The following is a 16,275-nucleotide window of genomic DNA, read 5'->3' on the forward strand; positions in this document are numbered from 1 at the left end:
ACAACATTTTTTTTTGCTAGGAAGTTATAAGAGTTAAAATTTGACCAGCGATTTCTCATTTTTACAACGAAATTTACAAAACCATTTTTTTTAGGGACCACCTCACATTTGAAGTCAGTTTGAGGGGTCTATATGGATGAAAATACCCAAAAGTGACACCATTCTAAAAAATGCACCCCTCAAGGTGCTCAAAACCACATTCAAGAAGTTTTTTAACCCTTCAGGTGCTTCACAGCAGCAGAAGCAACATGGAAGGAAAAAATGAACATTTAACTTTTTAGTCACAAAAATTATCTTTTAGCAACATTTTTTTTATTTTCCCAATGGTACAAGGAGAAACTGAACCACGAAAGTTGTTGTCCAATTTGTCCTGAGTACGCTGATACCTCATATGTGGGGGTAAACCACTGTTTGGGCGCACGGCAGGGCTTGGAAGGGAAGGAGCGCCATTTGACTTTTTGAATGAAAAATTGGCTCCACTCTTTAGCGGACACCATGTCACGTTTGGAGAGCCCCCGTGTGCCTAAAAATTGGAGCTCCCCCACACGTGACCCCATTTTGGAAACTAGACGCCCCAAGGAACTTATCTAGATGCATAGTGAGAACTTTGAACCCCCGGGGGCTTCACAAATTGATCCGTAAAAATGAAAAAGTACTTTTTTTTCACAAAAAAATTCTTTTAGCCTCAATTTTTTTCATTTTCACATGGGCAACAGGATAAAATGGATCCTAAAATTTGTTGGGCAATTTCTCATGAGTACACCGATACCTCACATGTGGAGGTAAACCACTGTTTGGGCACATGGTAAGGTTCGGAAGGGAAGGAGCGCCATTTGACTCTTTGAATGAAAAATTATCTCCATTGTTAGCGGACACCATGTCGTGTTTGGAGAGCCCCCGTGTGCCTAAACATTGGAGCTCCCCCACAAATAACCCCATTTTGGAAACTAGACCCCCCAAGGAACTTATCTAGATGCATATTGAGCACTTTAAACCCTCAGGTGCTTCACAAATTGATCTGTAAAAATGAAAAAGTACTTTTTTTTTCACAAAAAAATTCTTTTCGCCTCAGTTTTTCATTTTCACATGGGCAATAGGATAAAATGAATCCTAAAATTTGTTGGGCAATTTCTCCCGAGTACGCCGATACCTCATATGTGGGGGTAAACCACTGTTTGGGCACACGGCAGGGCTCGGAAGGGAAGGCGCGCCATTTGACTTTTTGAATGGAAAATTAGCTCCAATTGTTAGCGGACACCATGTCGCGTTTAGAGAGCCCCTGTGTGCCTATGCATTGGAGCTCCCCCACAAGTGACCCCATTTTGGAAACTAGACCCCCCAAGGAACTTATCTAGATGCATATTGAGCACTTTAAACCCCCAGGTGCTTCACAGAAGTTTATAATGCAGAGCCATGAAAATAAAAAATAATTTTTCTTTCCTCAAAAATGATTTTTAGCCTGGAATTTCCTATTTTGCCAAGGGTAATAGGAGAAATTGGACCGCAAATGTTGTTGTCCAGTTTGTCCTGAGTACGCTGATACCCCATATGTGGGGGTAAACCACTGTTTGGGCGCACGGCAGGGCTCGGAAGGGAAGGCACGCCAATTGGCTTTTTAAATGGAAAATTAGCTCCAATCATTAGCGGACACCATGTCACGTTTGGAGAGCCCCTGTGTGCCTAAACATTGGAGATCCCCCACATATGACCCCATTTTGGAAACTAGACCCCCAAAGGAACTAATCTAGATGTGTGGTGAGGACTTTGAACTTCCAAGTGCTTCACAGAAGTTTATAACGCAGAGCCATGAAAATAAAATAAAAATTTTATTTTCTCTAAAATGATTTTTTAGCCTGCAATTTATTATTTTCCCAAGGGTAACAGGAGAAATTTGACCCCAAAAGTTGTTGTACAGTTTCTCCTGAGTACGCTGATACCCCATATGTGGGGGTAAACCACAGTTTGGGCACATGTCGGGGCTCGGAAGTCAAGTAGTGACATTTTGAAATGCAGACTTTGATGGAATGCTCTGCGGGCGTTACGTTGCGTTTGCAGAGCCCCTGATGTGGCTAAACAGTAGAAACCCCCCACAAGTGACCCCATTTTAGAAACTAGACCCCGAAAGGAACTTATCTAGATGTGAGGTGAGCACTTTGAACCCCCAAGTGCTTCACAGAAGTTTATAACACAGAGCAGTGAAAATAATAAATACGTTTTCTTTCCTCAAAAATAATTTTTTAGCCCAGAATTTTTTATTTTCCCAAGGGTTACAGGAGAAATTGGACCCCAAAAGTTGTTGTCCAGTTTCTCCTGAGTACGCTGATACCCCATATGTGGGGGTAAACCACTGTTTGGGCACACGTCGGGGCTCAGAAGGGAAGTAGTGACTTTTGAAATGCAGACTTTGATGGAATGGTCTGCGGGCGTCACGTTGCGTTTGCAGAGCCCCTGGTGTGCCTAAACAGTAGAAACCCCCCACAAGTGACCCCATTTTGGAAACTAGACCCCCCAAGGAACTTATCTAGATATGTGGTGAGCACTTTGAACCCCCAAGTGCTTCACAGACGTTTACAACGCAGAGCCGTGAAAATAAAAAATCATTTTTCTTTCCTCAAAAATGATGTTTTAGCAAGCAATTTTTTATTTTCTCAAGGGTAACAGGAGAAATTGGACCCCAGTAATTGTTGCCCAGTTTGTCCTGAGTACGCTGATACCCCATATGTGGGGGTAAACCACTGTTTGGGCACATGTCGGGGCTCGGAAGTCAAGTAGTGACGTTTTGAAATGCAGACTTTGATGGAATGGTCTGCGGGCGTCACGTTGCGTTTGCAGAGCCCCTGGTGTGCCTAAACAGTAGAAACCCCCCACAAGTGACCCCATTTTGGAAACTAGACCCCCCCAAGGAACTTATCTAGATATGTGGTGAGCACTTTGAACCCCCAAGTGCTTCACAGACGTTTACAACGCAGAGCCGTGAAAATAAAAAATCATTTTACTTTCCTCAAAAATGATGTTTTAGCAAGCAATTTTTTATTTTCTCAAGGGTAACAGGAGAAATTGGACCCCAGTAATTGTTGCCCAGTTTGTCCTGAGTACACTGATACCCCATATGTGGGGGTAAACCACTGTTTGGGCACACGTCGGGGCTCGGAAGGGAAGGAGCACCATTTGACTTTTTGAATAAAAGATTGGCTGGAATCAATGGTGGCGCCATGTTGCGTTTGGAGACCCCCTGATGTGCCTAAACAGTGGAAACCCCTCAATTCTTACGCCAACACACCCCTAACCCTTATCCCAACTGTAGCCGTAACCCTAACCACAACCCTAACTGCAACACACCCCTAACCACAACCCTAACCCCAACACACCCCTAACCCTAACCACAACCCTAATTCCAACCCAACCCTAACCCTAAGGCTATGTACCCACGTTGCGGATTCGTGTGAGATTTTTCCGCACCATTTTTGAAAAATCCGCGGGTAAAAGGCACTGCGTTTTACCTGCGGATTTACTGCGGATTTCACCTGCGGATTCCTATTGAGGAATAGGTGTAAAACGCTGCGGAATCCGCACAAAGAATTGACATGCTGCGGAAAATACAACGCAGCGTTTCCGTGCGGTATTTTCCGCACCATGGGCACAGCGGATTTGGTTTTCCATAGGTTTACATGGTACTGTAAACCTGATGGAACACTGCTGCGGATCCGTAGCGGCCAATCCGCTGCGGATCCGCAGCCAAATCCGCACCGTGTGCACATAGCCTAATTCTAAAGGTATGTGCACACGCTTTGGAAAACGCTGCGGATCCGCAGCAGTTTCCCATGAGTTTACATTTCAATGTAAACCTATGGGAAACAAAAATCGCTGTACACATGCTGCGGAAAAACTGCACGGAAACGCAGCGGTTTACATTCCGCAGCATGTCACTTCTTTCTGCGGATTCCACAGCGGTTTTACAACTGCTCCAATAGAAAATCGCAGTTGTAAAACCGCAGTGAAATGCGCAGAAAAACCGCGGTAAATCTGCCATAAATCCGCAGCGGTTTAGCACTGCGGATTTATCAAATCCGCTGCAGAAAAATCCGCAGAGGACCAGAATACGTGTGCACATACCGAAACCCTAACCCTAACCCTACCCTTAACCCTACCCCTACCCCTAACCCTAACCCTACCCCTAACCCTAACCCTACCCCTAACCCTACCCCTACCCCTACCCCTAACCCTACCCCTAACCCTAACCCTAACCCTAGTTCTAACTCCAACCTTAGTGAAAAAAAAAAAAATTCTTTATTTTATTATTGTCCCTATCTATGGGGGACAAATGGGGGGGGTCATTTACTGTTTTTTTATTTTGACCACTGTGATAGATTATATCACAGTGATCAAAATTCACATTGGAACGAATCTGCCGGCCGGCAGATTCGGCGGGCGCACTGCGCATGCGCCCGCCATTTTGGAACATGGCGGCGCTCGGGGAAGAAGACTGACGGACCTCGCCAGGATCGGTAAGTATAAGGGGGGGAGATCAGGGCACAGGGGGGGGAGATCGGGGCACGGGGGGGCGTCGGAGCACGGGGGGGGGAGGGATCGGAGCATGGGGGAGAGTGATCGGTGTGCGGGCGGGTGGATCGGTGTGCAGGGGGGGGGGATCGGTGTGCAGGGGGGGTGGTTCGGAGCACGGGGGGGGATCGGAGTGCGGGGGGGTTTGATTGGAGCACGGGGGGGTGTGATTGGAGCACGGGGGAGCGGACAGGAGGACGGGGGAGCGGAGCACAGGACGGAGGGGAGCGGACCACCGATCGGGGGGCTGGGGGGGCGATCGGAGGGGTGGGGTGGGGGCACATTAGTATTTCCAGCCATGGCCGATGATATTGCAGCATCGGCCATGGCTGGATTGTAATATTTCACCATTTTTTTAGGTGAAATATTACAAATCGCTCTGATTGGCAGTTTCACTTTCAACAGCCAATCAGAGCGATCGTAGCCACGAGGGGGTGAAGCCACCCCCCCTGGGCTAAACTACCACTCCCCCTGTCCCTGCAGATCGGGTGAAATGGGAGTTAACCCTTTCACCCGGCCTGCAGGGACGCGATCTTTCTGTGACACAGCATATGCGTCACAGGTCGGATTGGCACCGACTTTCATGACGCATACGCTGTGTCACAGGTCGGGAAGGGGTTAAGCAGGTCTCTTCCTGGTCTAAAGCAATGCCTGTAATTTACTTGGTTTAGTTAGCAAAATCCTGCTGACAGGTTCACTTTATAAGAGTATAAAATGAGAGCCTACCACAGCACTAGTACTTCGATGTTTATGCATTTTTGTAACAGCCAGATTCATGAGCTGCAGTTGGCATATCTCAACTAGTATGTAGTGCTCAGCTTGACCCCTTAGTGACAGAGCCAAATTTAAAAAATCTGACCAGTGTCACTTTATAGGATAATAACTCTGGAACGCTTCAACAAATTCCAGTGACTTTGAGATTGTTTTTTCGTGACACATTATACTTTATGATAATGGTAAATTTAGGTTATGTTTTGTGTTAAACTAAAGAGATAATCATTCAAAGTTTGAAAATAGCTAACTTTTCTTTTACATTTGTCAAATTTCAGATTTATTTGCCGAGCTAAAGCAGACAGCTGGGGATTGTTATTCTCAGGCTGGTAAGGGGCTATGGATATTGCCACCCTTTCCCCACATCCTAATAGCAGCCTGCAGCTGCCCCAGAAAAGGTGCATCCAGTTCTTGTTCTTTTCCTATCTATTCCCACTTGCCCTGTTGTAGTGGCAAGTGAGGTATTATTATTTTGGATAATGGCACCTTTGCATTGTCAGGTGACATCAAGCCCACAGGTTAGCAATGAATGTCTGTAAGACTCCTCTCCATTACTAATCCTATAGTTGTATTGTAAATAATCACATAACAAGAATAAAGTCCCTTATTTTGAAATAGACACACAATTTTTACTTTTTTTCTTTAAACATAACAAGCAGAGTTATTCTAACCTTATGACCATTCCATAGAAGCCCTCATCCCCTGTAAAAAAAAAAAAAAATAATAATAATAATATTAATTTTATTATTATTATTAAGTAAACAGCAATAATACTTGGCTAATGCCCATGAAGCCCTTGTCTCCTGTTAAAATAAATAAAAAAATAAGCATATCCCGTCCGACGTTCTGTCCTACGCTGTAATCCATGTCTGCAATAAATGTTTTGAACCTGGACAGTGCCAAGATGGGACCAACCAGACTGAAAACCATTGGAAAATAAGCTGTTGTGAGCCGCAGTGACTGGTGGTGATGTCATCAAGGTTACAGCTGGTCACTCAGGCTGTGTTCCCAGCCGGGCAAATGAATTGCGGTGACTTCATTGAGATCAATGCTCGCTCCGTGAGAAAAAGTCTCACTGCAACGCTGAGCTCAGTGAGTGAACTCGGTGAGTTCACCCTTGGGGATTGTATTACAAGTTTAATTTTTACAGATGTGGATAACAGGGAAAAAAAAACACTGAATGTTTGAAACTACTGTAGATGGTGGCTGTGCACTTGGTTCAGTATTTGCATGTTCATATCATTGTCGTCATCAGTTTTATGTTCCCTGTTTGGGATGCTGTGAGCCCACAAGTCATACATTGATCCTTTATATGTGGCCATCAATGCTTTATTTAATACTATATTGCTTTATTCTTTTCTAGTATTCTTCTACCGGATGCTCTCTGTCTCTACATCACACAGAAAAACCTGAACATGAGGACATCTGTGAATATCGCCCCTACTCCTGCCCCTGCCCTGGAGCTTCGTGCAAATGGCAAGGTTCACTGGAAGCGGTTATGCCCCACCTCACCCATGCTCACAAGAGCATTACCACACTTCAAGGAGAAGACATAGTCTTCCTTGCTACCGACATTAACTTGCCAGGAGCTGTTGACTGGGTCATGATGCAGTTCTGTTTCAGCCACCACTTTATGTTGGTTCTGGAGAAACAAGAGAAGTATGAAGGACACCAGCAGTTCTTTGCCATCGTCCTCTTGATAGGGACACGAAAACAGGCTGAAAACTTTGCCTACAGACTTGAGCTGAATGGAAACCGTAGACGTCTAACCTGGGAAGCCACACCGAGATCCATCCACGATGGAGTTGCGGCAGCCATCATGAACAGTGATTGTTTAGTTTTTGACACAGCTATTGCACATCTTTTTGCTGATAATGGGAACCTGGGCATCAACGTGACCATATCTACTTGTTGTCCGTGATCTTAGTTTTTTGTGTTCTTTGTAATGAAGGTAGATATTTATGTGGCTCATTTGGAAGTGCTGTCCACATTTTATATTTTAATAAAGTGAACTCACTTTTTTCCAGTTATCATTGCCAACCTTTTCTAGAGACTGGATGTAGTTGAATTTTATGAAAGTCTATTGATTATTACCCGAAAAGTTTTTATTTTTTTCCTTTAAATTTTTTCCCAAATAAAATGACTTTCCTTTTTAATTGATGAGAAGAGATTTCAGAAAAAAAAAATTACAGGAGGAGAAATCTCAGCCTCAATGCATGGCGTTTACGTGTCATAAAAAGGTCATGTTTTGTATGTGCAAATGAACCGCGTTCAGCAGAGCATTGCTGTGTAATGTTTTGTGGGCGATGTATTGACCAAATTTTCTATGTGCCAGAGTCCAATTTGTTTATTTCATGTCTTTATATTAAAGCACACACTTTGCAATGTTTCATCCAGGAATGTCAACCTAGTTTGCCTTCAGTTTTGTTGAGTTGTATTTTTGACCATCTCCAATAAAATTAATTCTGTGGGAATTTTTCTGTTTGAGTTGACTGGACGATCTGCATTATAACTATAAACTTAACCCCTTTCTGACCTCGGAGGGGATAGTACGTCCGAGGTCAGAAGCCCCGCTTTGCTGCGGGCTCCGGCGGTGAGCCCGCATCAAAGCCGGGACATGTCAGCTGTTTTGAACAGCTGACATGTGCCCGTAATAGTCGCGGGCAGAATCACGATCTGCCCGCGCCTATTAACTAGTTAAATGCCGCTGTCAAACGCAGACAGCGGCATTTAACTACCGCATCCGGCTGGGTGGCCGGAAATGACGGCATCGCCGACCCCCGTAACATGATCGGAGGTCGGCGATGCTTCAGTATTGTAACCATAGAGGTCCTTGAGACCTCTATGGTTACTGATCCCCGGCAGCTGTGAGCGCCACCCTGTGGTCGGCGCTCACAGCACACCTGATTTTTACTACATAGCAGCGAACAGCAGATTGCTGCTATGTAGCAGAGCCGATCGTGTTGTGCCTGCATCTAGCCTCCCATGAAGGCTATTGAAGCATGGCAAAAATAAAAAAAAAAAAAGTTTAAAAAAATGTGAAAAAAATATAAAAGTTTAAATCACCCCCCTTTCGCCCCAATCAAAATAAATCAATTAAAAAAAAATCAAATCTACACAAATTTGGTATCGCCGCGTTCAGAATCGCCTGATCTATCAATTAAAGAAAAGCATTAACCTGATCGCTAAACGGCGTAGCGAGAAAAAAATTTGAAACGCCAGAATTACGTTTTTTGGTCGCCGCGACATTGCATTAAAATGCAATAACGGGCAATCAAAAGAACGTATCTGCACCAAAATGCTATCATTATAAACGTCATCTCGGCACGCAAAAAATAAGCCCTCACCCGACCCCCAGATCATGAAAAATGGAGACGCTACGAGTATCGGAAAATGGCGCAATTTTTTTTTTTTTTTTTTTAGCAAAGTTTGGAATTTTTTTTTCACCACTTAACCACTTAGGTAAAAAATAACCTAGTCATGTTAGGTGTCTATGAACACGTACTGACCTGGAGAATCATAATGTCAGGTCAGTTTTAGCATTTAGTGAACCTAGCAAAAAAGCCAAACAAAAAACACTTGTGGGATTGCACTTTTTTTGCAATTTCACCGCACTTGGAATTTTTTTTTTACCGTTTTCTAGTACACGACATGCTAAAACCAATGATATTGTTCAAATGTACAACTCGTCCCGCAAAAAATAAGCCCTCACATGGTGATATTGACGGAAAAATAAAAAAAGTTATGGCTCTGGGAAGGAGGGGAGTGAAAAACGAACACAAAAACGAAAAATCCCAAGGTCATGAAGGGGTTAAAGGGAACCTATCATGTAAAATTTGTATTAACCTGCAGGTATGGGGTTGATTTAGAAGATTAATAGCATTCTGAAGCTGCTCAGCTCCCAAACTGAGAGCCCCACTGCCGGGAGGAAATTAATTTATTGCTTCTGGCAGCCTCCGGCTATGTGCACACGTTGCGGATTTTGCTACAGATCCGCAGCGGATTTGACGCTGCGGATCTGCAGCTTTTTTCCATGTGGTTTACAGTACCATGTAAACGTATGGAAAACAAAATCTGCAGTGCATATGCTGCGGAAAAAAACGCACGGAAACGCAGCAGTGTTTTTTCCGCAGCATGTCAATTCTTTGTGCGGATTCCGCAGCGATTTACACCTGCTCCTCAATAGGAATCCGCAGGTGTAAAACCACAGGTGGAATCCGCACAAAAACTGTGGTAAATCTGTGGGTAATCCGCATTGTGGTTTACCTGTGGATTTTGCAAAAAGTGCTGAAAATTCTGCACACCAATCCGCAACGTGTGCACATAGCCTCAGGCTTTCAGTCAGAAGTGGGGCTTCAGTCACCTCTCTCGGTGCATAGTCAGCAGCTGCTGTAACCACACCCCTGGCACTGACTGACATCCAGTTCTAATGCTAAGCATCAGTCGGTGCCAGGGCATGGTTTCAGCCTCCGCTCACTATGCACTTAGCCGTGACTGAAAGCCTGAGGCTGACGGGAGGAATAAGTTAATTTCCTCCCGGCAGTGGGGCTCTCAGTGCAGGCGCTGACCTGCATCAGAGCGCTATTAATCAGCATATTCTGTATTTGCAAGTTTTTTTCTGTTTTTGTTTTTTTACATGAAAGGTTCTTTTTAAAAGTATAGCCTGCAAGTTAGAAATGTAATAGGTAAGAAATGGTATTTTTACTATTATGCATGATTGTTTGTAGCAGTCAAGGTAAAAAAAAAATAAAATTGACAGTTCTACCAAATTGATAATTTCAAGTTCCCCCTGCACATATGTCCGGCACTGCGTCTTGGTTTTCATCCAACCTTTAACTAAAACACGGGATGTAAAATAATGGAGGATCTGATCTTATTGTTTCCATTGGGCTAATTCCCACCTGGCCGGAGCACTGGAGTGGTGCAGGTGGTGGTCCGGTGGCCTGAGAATGACTTTCTGAAGTGTTGGGTTCTGGCCTTAGGCCGAGGTTTAAAACGGAGGGTGGGTGGAGGAGGACTAATGGCAACTTTTGCATTAGTTGTGCCATCATCTGTGAGCCAGCTGATTGCAACAGGTTTAAAAAAGAAAAAGAATGAGCTTTATACAATGGCTGTTAATGCAGCCTAAGTCGCCTTTGAATTTACACTTATATGAGCGCTTAGTATTTTTCTGTCTCTGTCTGGAATAATTTTTCACACCTTTTTCTGGCTATGGGACAATCTAAAGTTAAAGGGAATCTGTCACCAGAAAAAAACACTATTAACCTGAAGATATTGGGTTAATCTGCAGGTTAATACGTAGTATTGTTAACCTGCCCGGCACTTGCACTTGGCCGTACGCTGCAGGGAGAGAATGAACGTTACAACCCCGGCAGCATTTGGTTTGTCAGCACATTGTGCACACAGCGTGGCGGCTGTAACCGCACCCCCGGTTACTGAACCCGTGCCAACTCTGCCACTGCGACCGGAAGACTAATGATGCTGGCGGGAATAAAGTTTAATTTTCTCCCCACAGCATTGGGCTACTTGCGGGCGCTGAGCAGGTTAGTAATGCTATTAACCCCACATCTGCAGATGGTTTTTTTTTTTTGTGGAGACAGGTTCCCTCTTAAGCAAATTTATGAAGTACCTTTTTAAATAAGTAGGTGGAGGCCGCACATAGAAAGCAGCAGCGCTTAGTGTGTGGTGTTTTTCGTGTTTTTTTTGCAGCGCCACCATATCCATGGGCTATCCCATAAATGTACGATCGATGCAGGTCCTTTTGCTGAATGTGCCAATAACACTTTAATCATTACAAAGTTCTCCCTGAAGGTAGGGGTAGACAGACAGGTTTTGGAAGGGGTACACAGATTTGGTAAGTTAGTAATTTCAATAGATCATAGGAAAATGTGTTTTCTACAGCAGGCTGACCTTTTTAAAGGGACATGGTAATTGGTAAAATTACAATTTTTCTTTCTGTTCATCCATCTTTAACTGTTCTGCTATTCTCACCACAGTCTCATCGCATCCAAGCATTTTATTATGTGCAGTTTTTTCTCTACTTTGAATGTTACTAGATAATCTATTGTGAAAACCTCCGTCCACTGAAATAAGAGCATACGCTTAGATATCTCCATCTATTTGCTGCTTAGTCTCCATCTGCGGTCCCTTTTTGGGGCACTTGGACCAGGCTGTATAGCTGATTGCATTGGGATGCTAGGTGATCAAAATCGCATGACACTCATCAGACTTATCAGGAACAACATTGGACAGATTTTATAAATACAGATGAGTGCGAGCCCAAAAACTGATGGTTCTAGTTGTCAGACAAATTCTGCAAAACATCAGTGAAAACAAAGAAATTAACCGAGTGATTGCTTTATTTCCAGAGACTAGTTCCATTAACTTTATTGGAGTCTTATGACTATTACCGTAGATCAAATATTTATTTTGTGACGTTTTTTTTCCTGCCATATTTATTATTTTTAGTATATTTCCCTGACTACATACATGTGTTCTGTTTTCTGTAGTTCACTTAGAAGAGGCTTGAAACAACTGTCTTTGGGTATACTAAAGAAATGGATAACACAAGGATTAAAAACTGATGGAAATAGCACCCGACAAACTGTACAGACTTATCGATGGAGCCTAATGGTATAGAGCCATACAGGTCGGGATTATCACTAATGACCTGGGTGTTAATGCGTCCAAACCTGTATAAAATTAGTACTTATCTGGCCCAGTCATCCACGTGGATTATTGTTTTTCGCATTGTCCTTGCATAGCACGTCTGAAGCAGCGTGGCTGCACATCTTGTCTGAGATTCTAGTAGGTTAGTAAGAATTTGGGGCTAAGAAGTTGATTTTAGGGGTATGCTCTCCCCCAATGATGCTGCTTTTTAGTATCCCAGTATGCACTGGTATTACTCAAATATATTGTCATCAGATTGGAATAAAACAATACAAAAGCAGCTTGTGTAGATTGGGGACAGTAGGAAACTTTTAATAAAAGTACGGTATATTAGAAAATGGCTTAGAATTATGGGAATATATAGGGAGCTAGGAGTAAATTGCTTTGCCTTCGTTCCACCCCTGTAAGGGAAATCCACACACAATCTCATTCACCCACTGGAAAGTAAATCTGATGTGTAACCTGAGCAGCGATCCAGATTCCATCCTACCCAATGCCCGGAGTGAAACCTACGGAAACGGCAGCATTAGGTAGGGATTAGTGATGAGCGAGTAAACTCGTTGCTCTGGTGGTCTCCGAGTATTTGACTGCTCGGAGAGTTAGTTTTCATCACCTCATCTGAATGATTTACAGCTAGTAGCCAGCCTGAGTGGGGATTCCCTAGCAACCAGGCAACCCCCACATGAAATGAGGCTGGCTAGTAGCTGTAAATCATTTAGCTGAGGTGATGAAAACTAAATCTTCGAACACTAACAAATACTCGGAGGTCACCCGAGCAATGGCTATACTCACTCATCACCAGTAGAGATTTTGACACTGCAGTTGAGCTGTTCGGTGTCTGAAGAATCCTCATACCATTATTTGTCTGTTTCTCTTATTAATATTTTGAGCCATCTGATCACACTGTACTCAATTTATTTCTATTATCTCTAATGTCGCTGTTTGATGCCATTAAATATTTGCATTTGAGGCATATGTGGGTATTTCTCATGACTGGCGTACGCATGGCTGAGCTGCCCACTGTTACAATGCTACACGTACATTCTCTTGTACCATATTTATGAAAGAAAAGACGAATAAAAAAAATGGCAGCAAATTGGAGAAGTGTGAAAACTGTACTCTGAGTTTTGCCTTTGAGCAAACAAATTGCTTTCTGTAAATTTGGCTGATTTGTCTCCTGCTTCCCGGTCATTTCACTTTGACAGACTGATTGTAGTTGTAATGTGAGCGCCCGCATGAGATTCTCGTAACAGAAGGGGCTGGTGACCTCAGACGGGCATTTGAGGCTGAGATTCATCTGAGGCTGAAGTCCAAAAAAGTAAATAGGCAAAAAAAATGAATGTGTAACCAGCATACTGTTTCACCATGGCTCCTCTTTCAATGTTGCCTGGATCACTACTCATGTTGCTTTTTCTGACCAATGATTAGCTGCAGCGATCATGTGCCTATCTGGCAAAAAGCGCAAGTATGGAAAACCCGTTTATATATAGATACACACGTGGGGCTTTTACCTCAGCTTATTTTCTAGGGTAGGCTACATGAGGAATATGCCAATTTGTGTAGCCCCCATCTTTAAGCTGGCACTGTGTGGTCAGCATTGGTATGGGGAGTACTATTCACGACCTATGACGTATAAGTACGTCATAGTTCACCTCCCCCTATTTGATGCTGGCTGCGGCGATGAGCCTGCATCTTTTCCAACATATGACAGGTCATTTGATCCCTAACAACTGCTGGTAGAATCGAGATCCACCCGCGGTTGTTAACATGCTAAATGCCTCTGTAAACCTCTGACACTAATCCTGCCCATTAGTGCCCCGTCACTTGATCGAGGGGCACTGATGGGTTGTCATGACAAACGGGGCTCTGCAAGAAACCCCTGTAGTTGTCATTGCTGATCTGCTGTGAATGTCACCTCGTGGCTGGTGTTCATAGCAGATGAGCATTTCTGCTACACAGAGCAGGGCTCAAGCACAAGCGATCAGAAGATCACAGCTTCTAGCCTCCTAAGGAGACTACTGTTGGAAGTAAAAAAAAAAATGTTTAAAAAAAAAAAAAAGATATAAAATTTCAAATCACCCCCCATTCAAAATAAAAAATATTTGGCATCGCTGCGTTCAGAAACTCCCGATCTATCAAAACATGAAAAGATTTAATCCAATCCGTAAATGGCGTAATGAGAAAAAAAAAATCAAAACACCAGAATTACATTTTTTGGTTGCCACAGCATTGCAATGAAATACGCCCTCCCCCAGACCCTGAAAAATGGATATGCTACAGGTCTCAGAAAATGAAGTTTTTCTGTTGTTGTTTGTTGAAAAAAAAAAAGTTTGATTTTTTTTTTTTCACCACATAAAAATTAACCTATACATGTTTAGTGTCTGCAAACTCAATTACCTGGGGAATCATAATGGCAGGCCAGTTTTAGCATTTAGTGAACATGGTAAAAAAAAAAAAAAAAAAGATAATTGTGGTATTGCACTTCTTTTTTTGTAATTTCGCCACACTTGTAATTTGGAATAAGTCCAGGGTCACACTTGCGAGTGCAATACAAGAAACTCACGTGAGTCTCTCACCGTAACCCCTTTACCCCCAAAGGTGGTTTGCAAGTTAATCACCGGGCCAATTTTTACAATTCTGACCACTGTCCCTTTATGAGGTTATAACTGAAAATTTCTTTGATATTACCTGTGTTTATTTGTAAAAAAACCGGAAATTTCGCAATTTTCCAACTTTGAATTTTTATGCCCTTAAATCACAGAGATATGTCACACAAAATAGTTAAGTAACATTTCCCACATGTCTACTTTACATCAGCACAATATTGGAAACAATTTTTTTTTTTTTTAGGGAGTTATAAGGGTTCAAAGTTGGCCAACAATTTATCATTTTTACAACACTATTTTTTTTTAGGGACCACATCACATTTGAAGTCACTTTGAGGGGTCTATATGATAGAAAATACCCAAGTGTGACACCATTCTAAAACCTGCACCCCTCAAGGAGCTCAAAACCACATTCAAGAAGTTTATTAACCCTTCAGGTGTTTCACAGGAATTTTTGGAATGTTTAAAAAAAAATGAACATTTAACTTTTTTTCACAAAAAGTTTGTTCAGCTCCAATTTGTTTTATTTTACCAAGAGTAACAGGAGAAATTGGACCATAAAAGTTCTTGTACAATTTGTTCTGAGTACGCTGATACCCCATATGTGGGGGTAAACCCCTGTTTTGGCGCACGGGAGAGCTCGGAAGGGAAGGAGCACGGTTTCACTTTTTCAACGCAGAATTGGCTGGAATTGAGATCGGATGCCATGTCGCATTTGGAGAGCCCTTGATGTGCCTAAACATTGAAACCCCCCACAAGAGACACTATTTTGGAAAGTAGACCCCATAAGGAACCTATCTAGATGTGTGGTGAGCACTTTGACCCACCAAGTGCTTCACAGAAGTTTAAAATGTAGAGCTGTAAAAATAATAAATCACATTTTTTCGCAAAAATGATATTTTCACCCCCAATGTTTTATTTTCCCAAGGGTAACAGAAGAAATTGGACCCCAAATTTTGTTGTGCAATTTGTCCTAGGTACACTGATACCCCAAATGTGGGGGTAAACCACTGTTTGGGTGCATGGCAGAGCTTGGAAGGGAAGGAGTGCTGTTTGACTTTTCAATGCAATATTGACTGAAATTGAGATGGGACGCCGTGTCGCATTTGGAGAGCCTCTGATGTGCCTAAACATTGAAACCTCCCACAATTACACCATTTTGGAAAGTAGACCCCCTATGGTGAGCACTTTGAACCCCCACGTGTTTCACTACAGTTTATAATGCAGAGCCGTGAAAATAAAACTTTTTTTCCACAAAAATTATTTTTTAGCCCCCAGTTTTGTATTTTCCCAAGGGTAACAGGAGAAATTGGATGACAAAATTTGAGTGCGCTGATACCCCATTTGTGGGACAGAACTACCGTTTGGGCGCATGGCAAAGCTTTGAAGGGAAGGAGCGCTGTTTGGAATGCAGACTTAGATGGAATGTCTGCAGGCGTCACGTTGCGTTTGCAGAGCCCCTGGTGTACCTGAACAGTAGAAACCCCCCACAAGTGACCCGATATTGGAAACTAGACCCCCCAAGGAACTTATCTAGATGCGTTGTGAGAACTTTGAACCCCCAAGTGTTTCACTACAGTTTATAACGCAAAGCCTAAACAGTGGAAACCCCCCAATTCTAACTGAAACCCTAACCCAAACACACCCCTTTCCCTAATCCCAACCCTAA

At 43.0% G+C, this 16,275-nt stretch overlaps 1 protein-coding gene across 1 annotated transcript in view; it reads left to right on the plus strand.

The window, feature by feature from the left end:
* The window catches only part of LOC138638318 (E3 ubiquitin-protein ligase siah2), an 83,723-nt gene extending 75,918 nt beyond the window's left edge, over positions 1-7,805 (plus strand). Inside the window, exon 2 of the mRNA XM_069727527.1 lies at positions 6,695-7,805. Coding sequence (XP_069583628.1) covers positions 6,695-7,252 — 558 coding nt within the window. The 3' untranslated portion in view covers positions 7,253-7,805. The remainder of the gene's footprint in view (positions 1-6,694) is intronic.
* Positions 7,806-16,275: the final 8,470 nt, after the last annotated feature.

The sequence above is a fragment of the Ranitomeya imitator genome, chromosome 5, assembly GCF_032444005.1.
Source record: "Ranitomeya imitator isolate aRanImi1 chromosome 5, aRanImi1.pri, whole genome shotgun sequence".
In the NCBI taxonomy this organism is placed as follows: domain Eukaryota; kingdom Metazoa; phylum Chordata; class Amphibia; order Anura; family Dendrobatidae; genus Ranitomeya; species Ranitomeya imitator.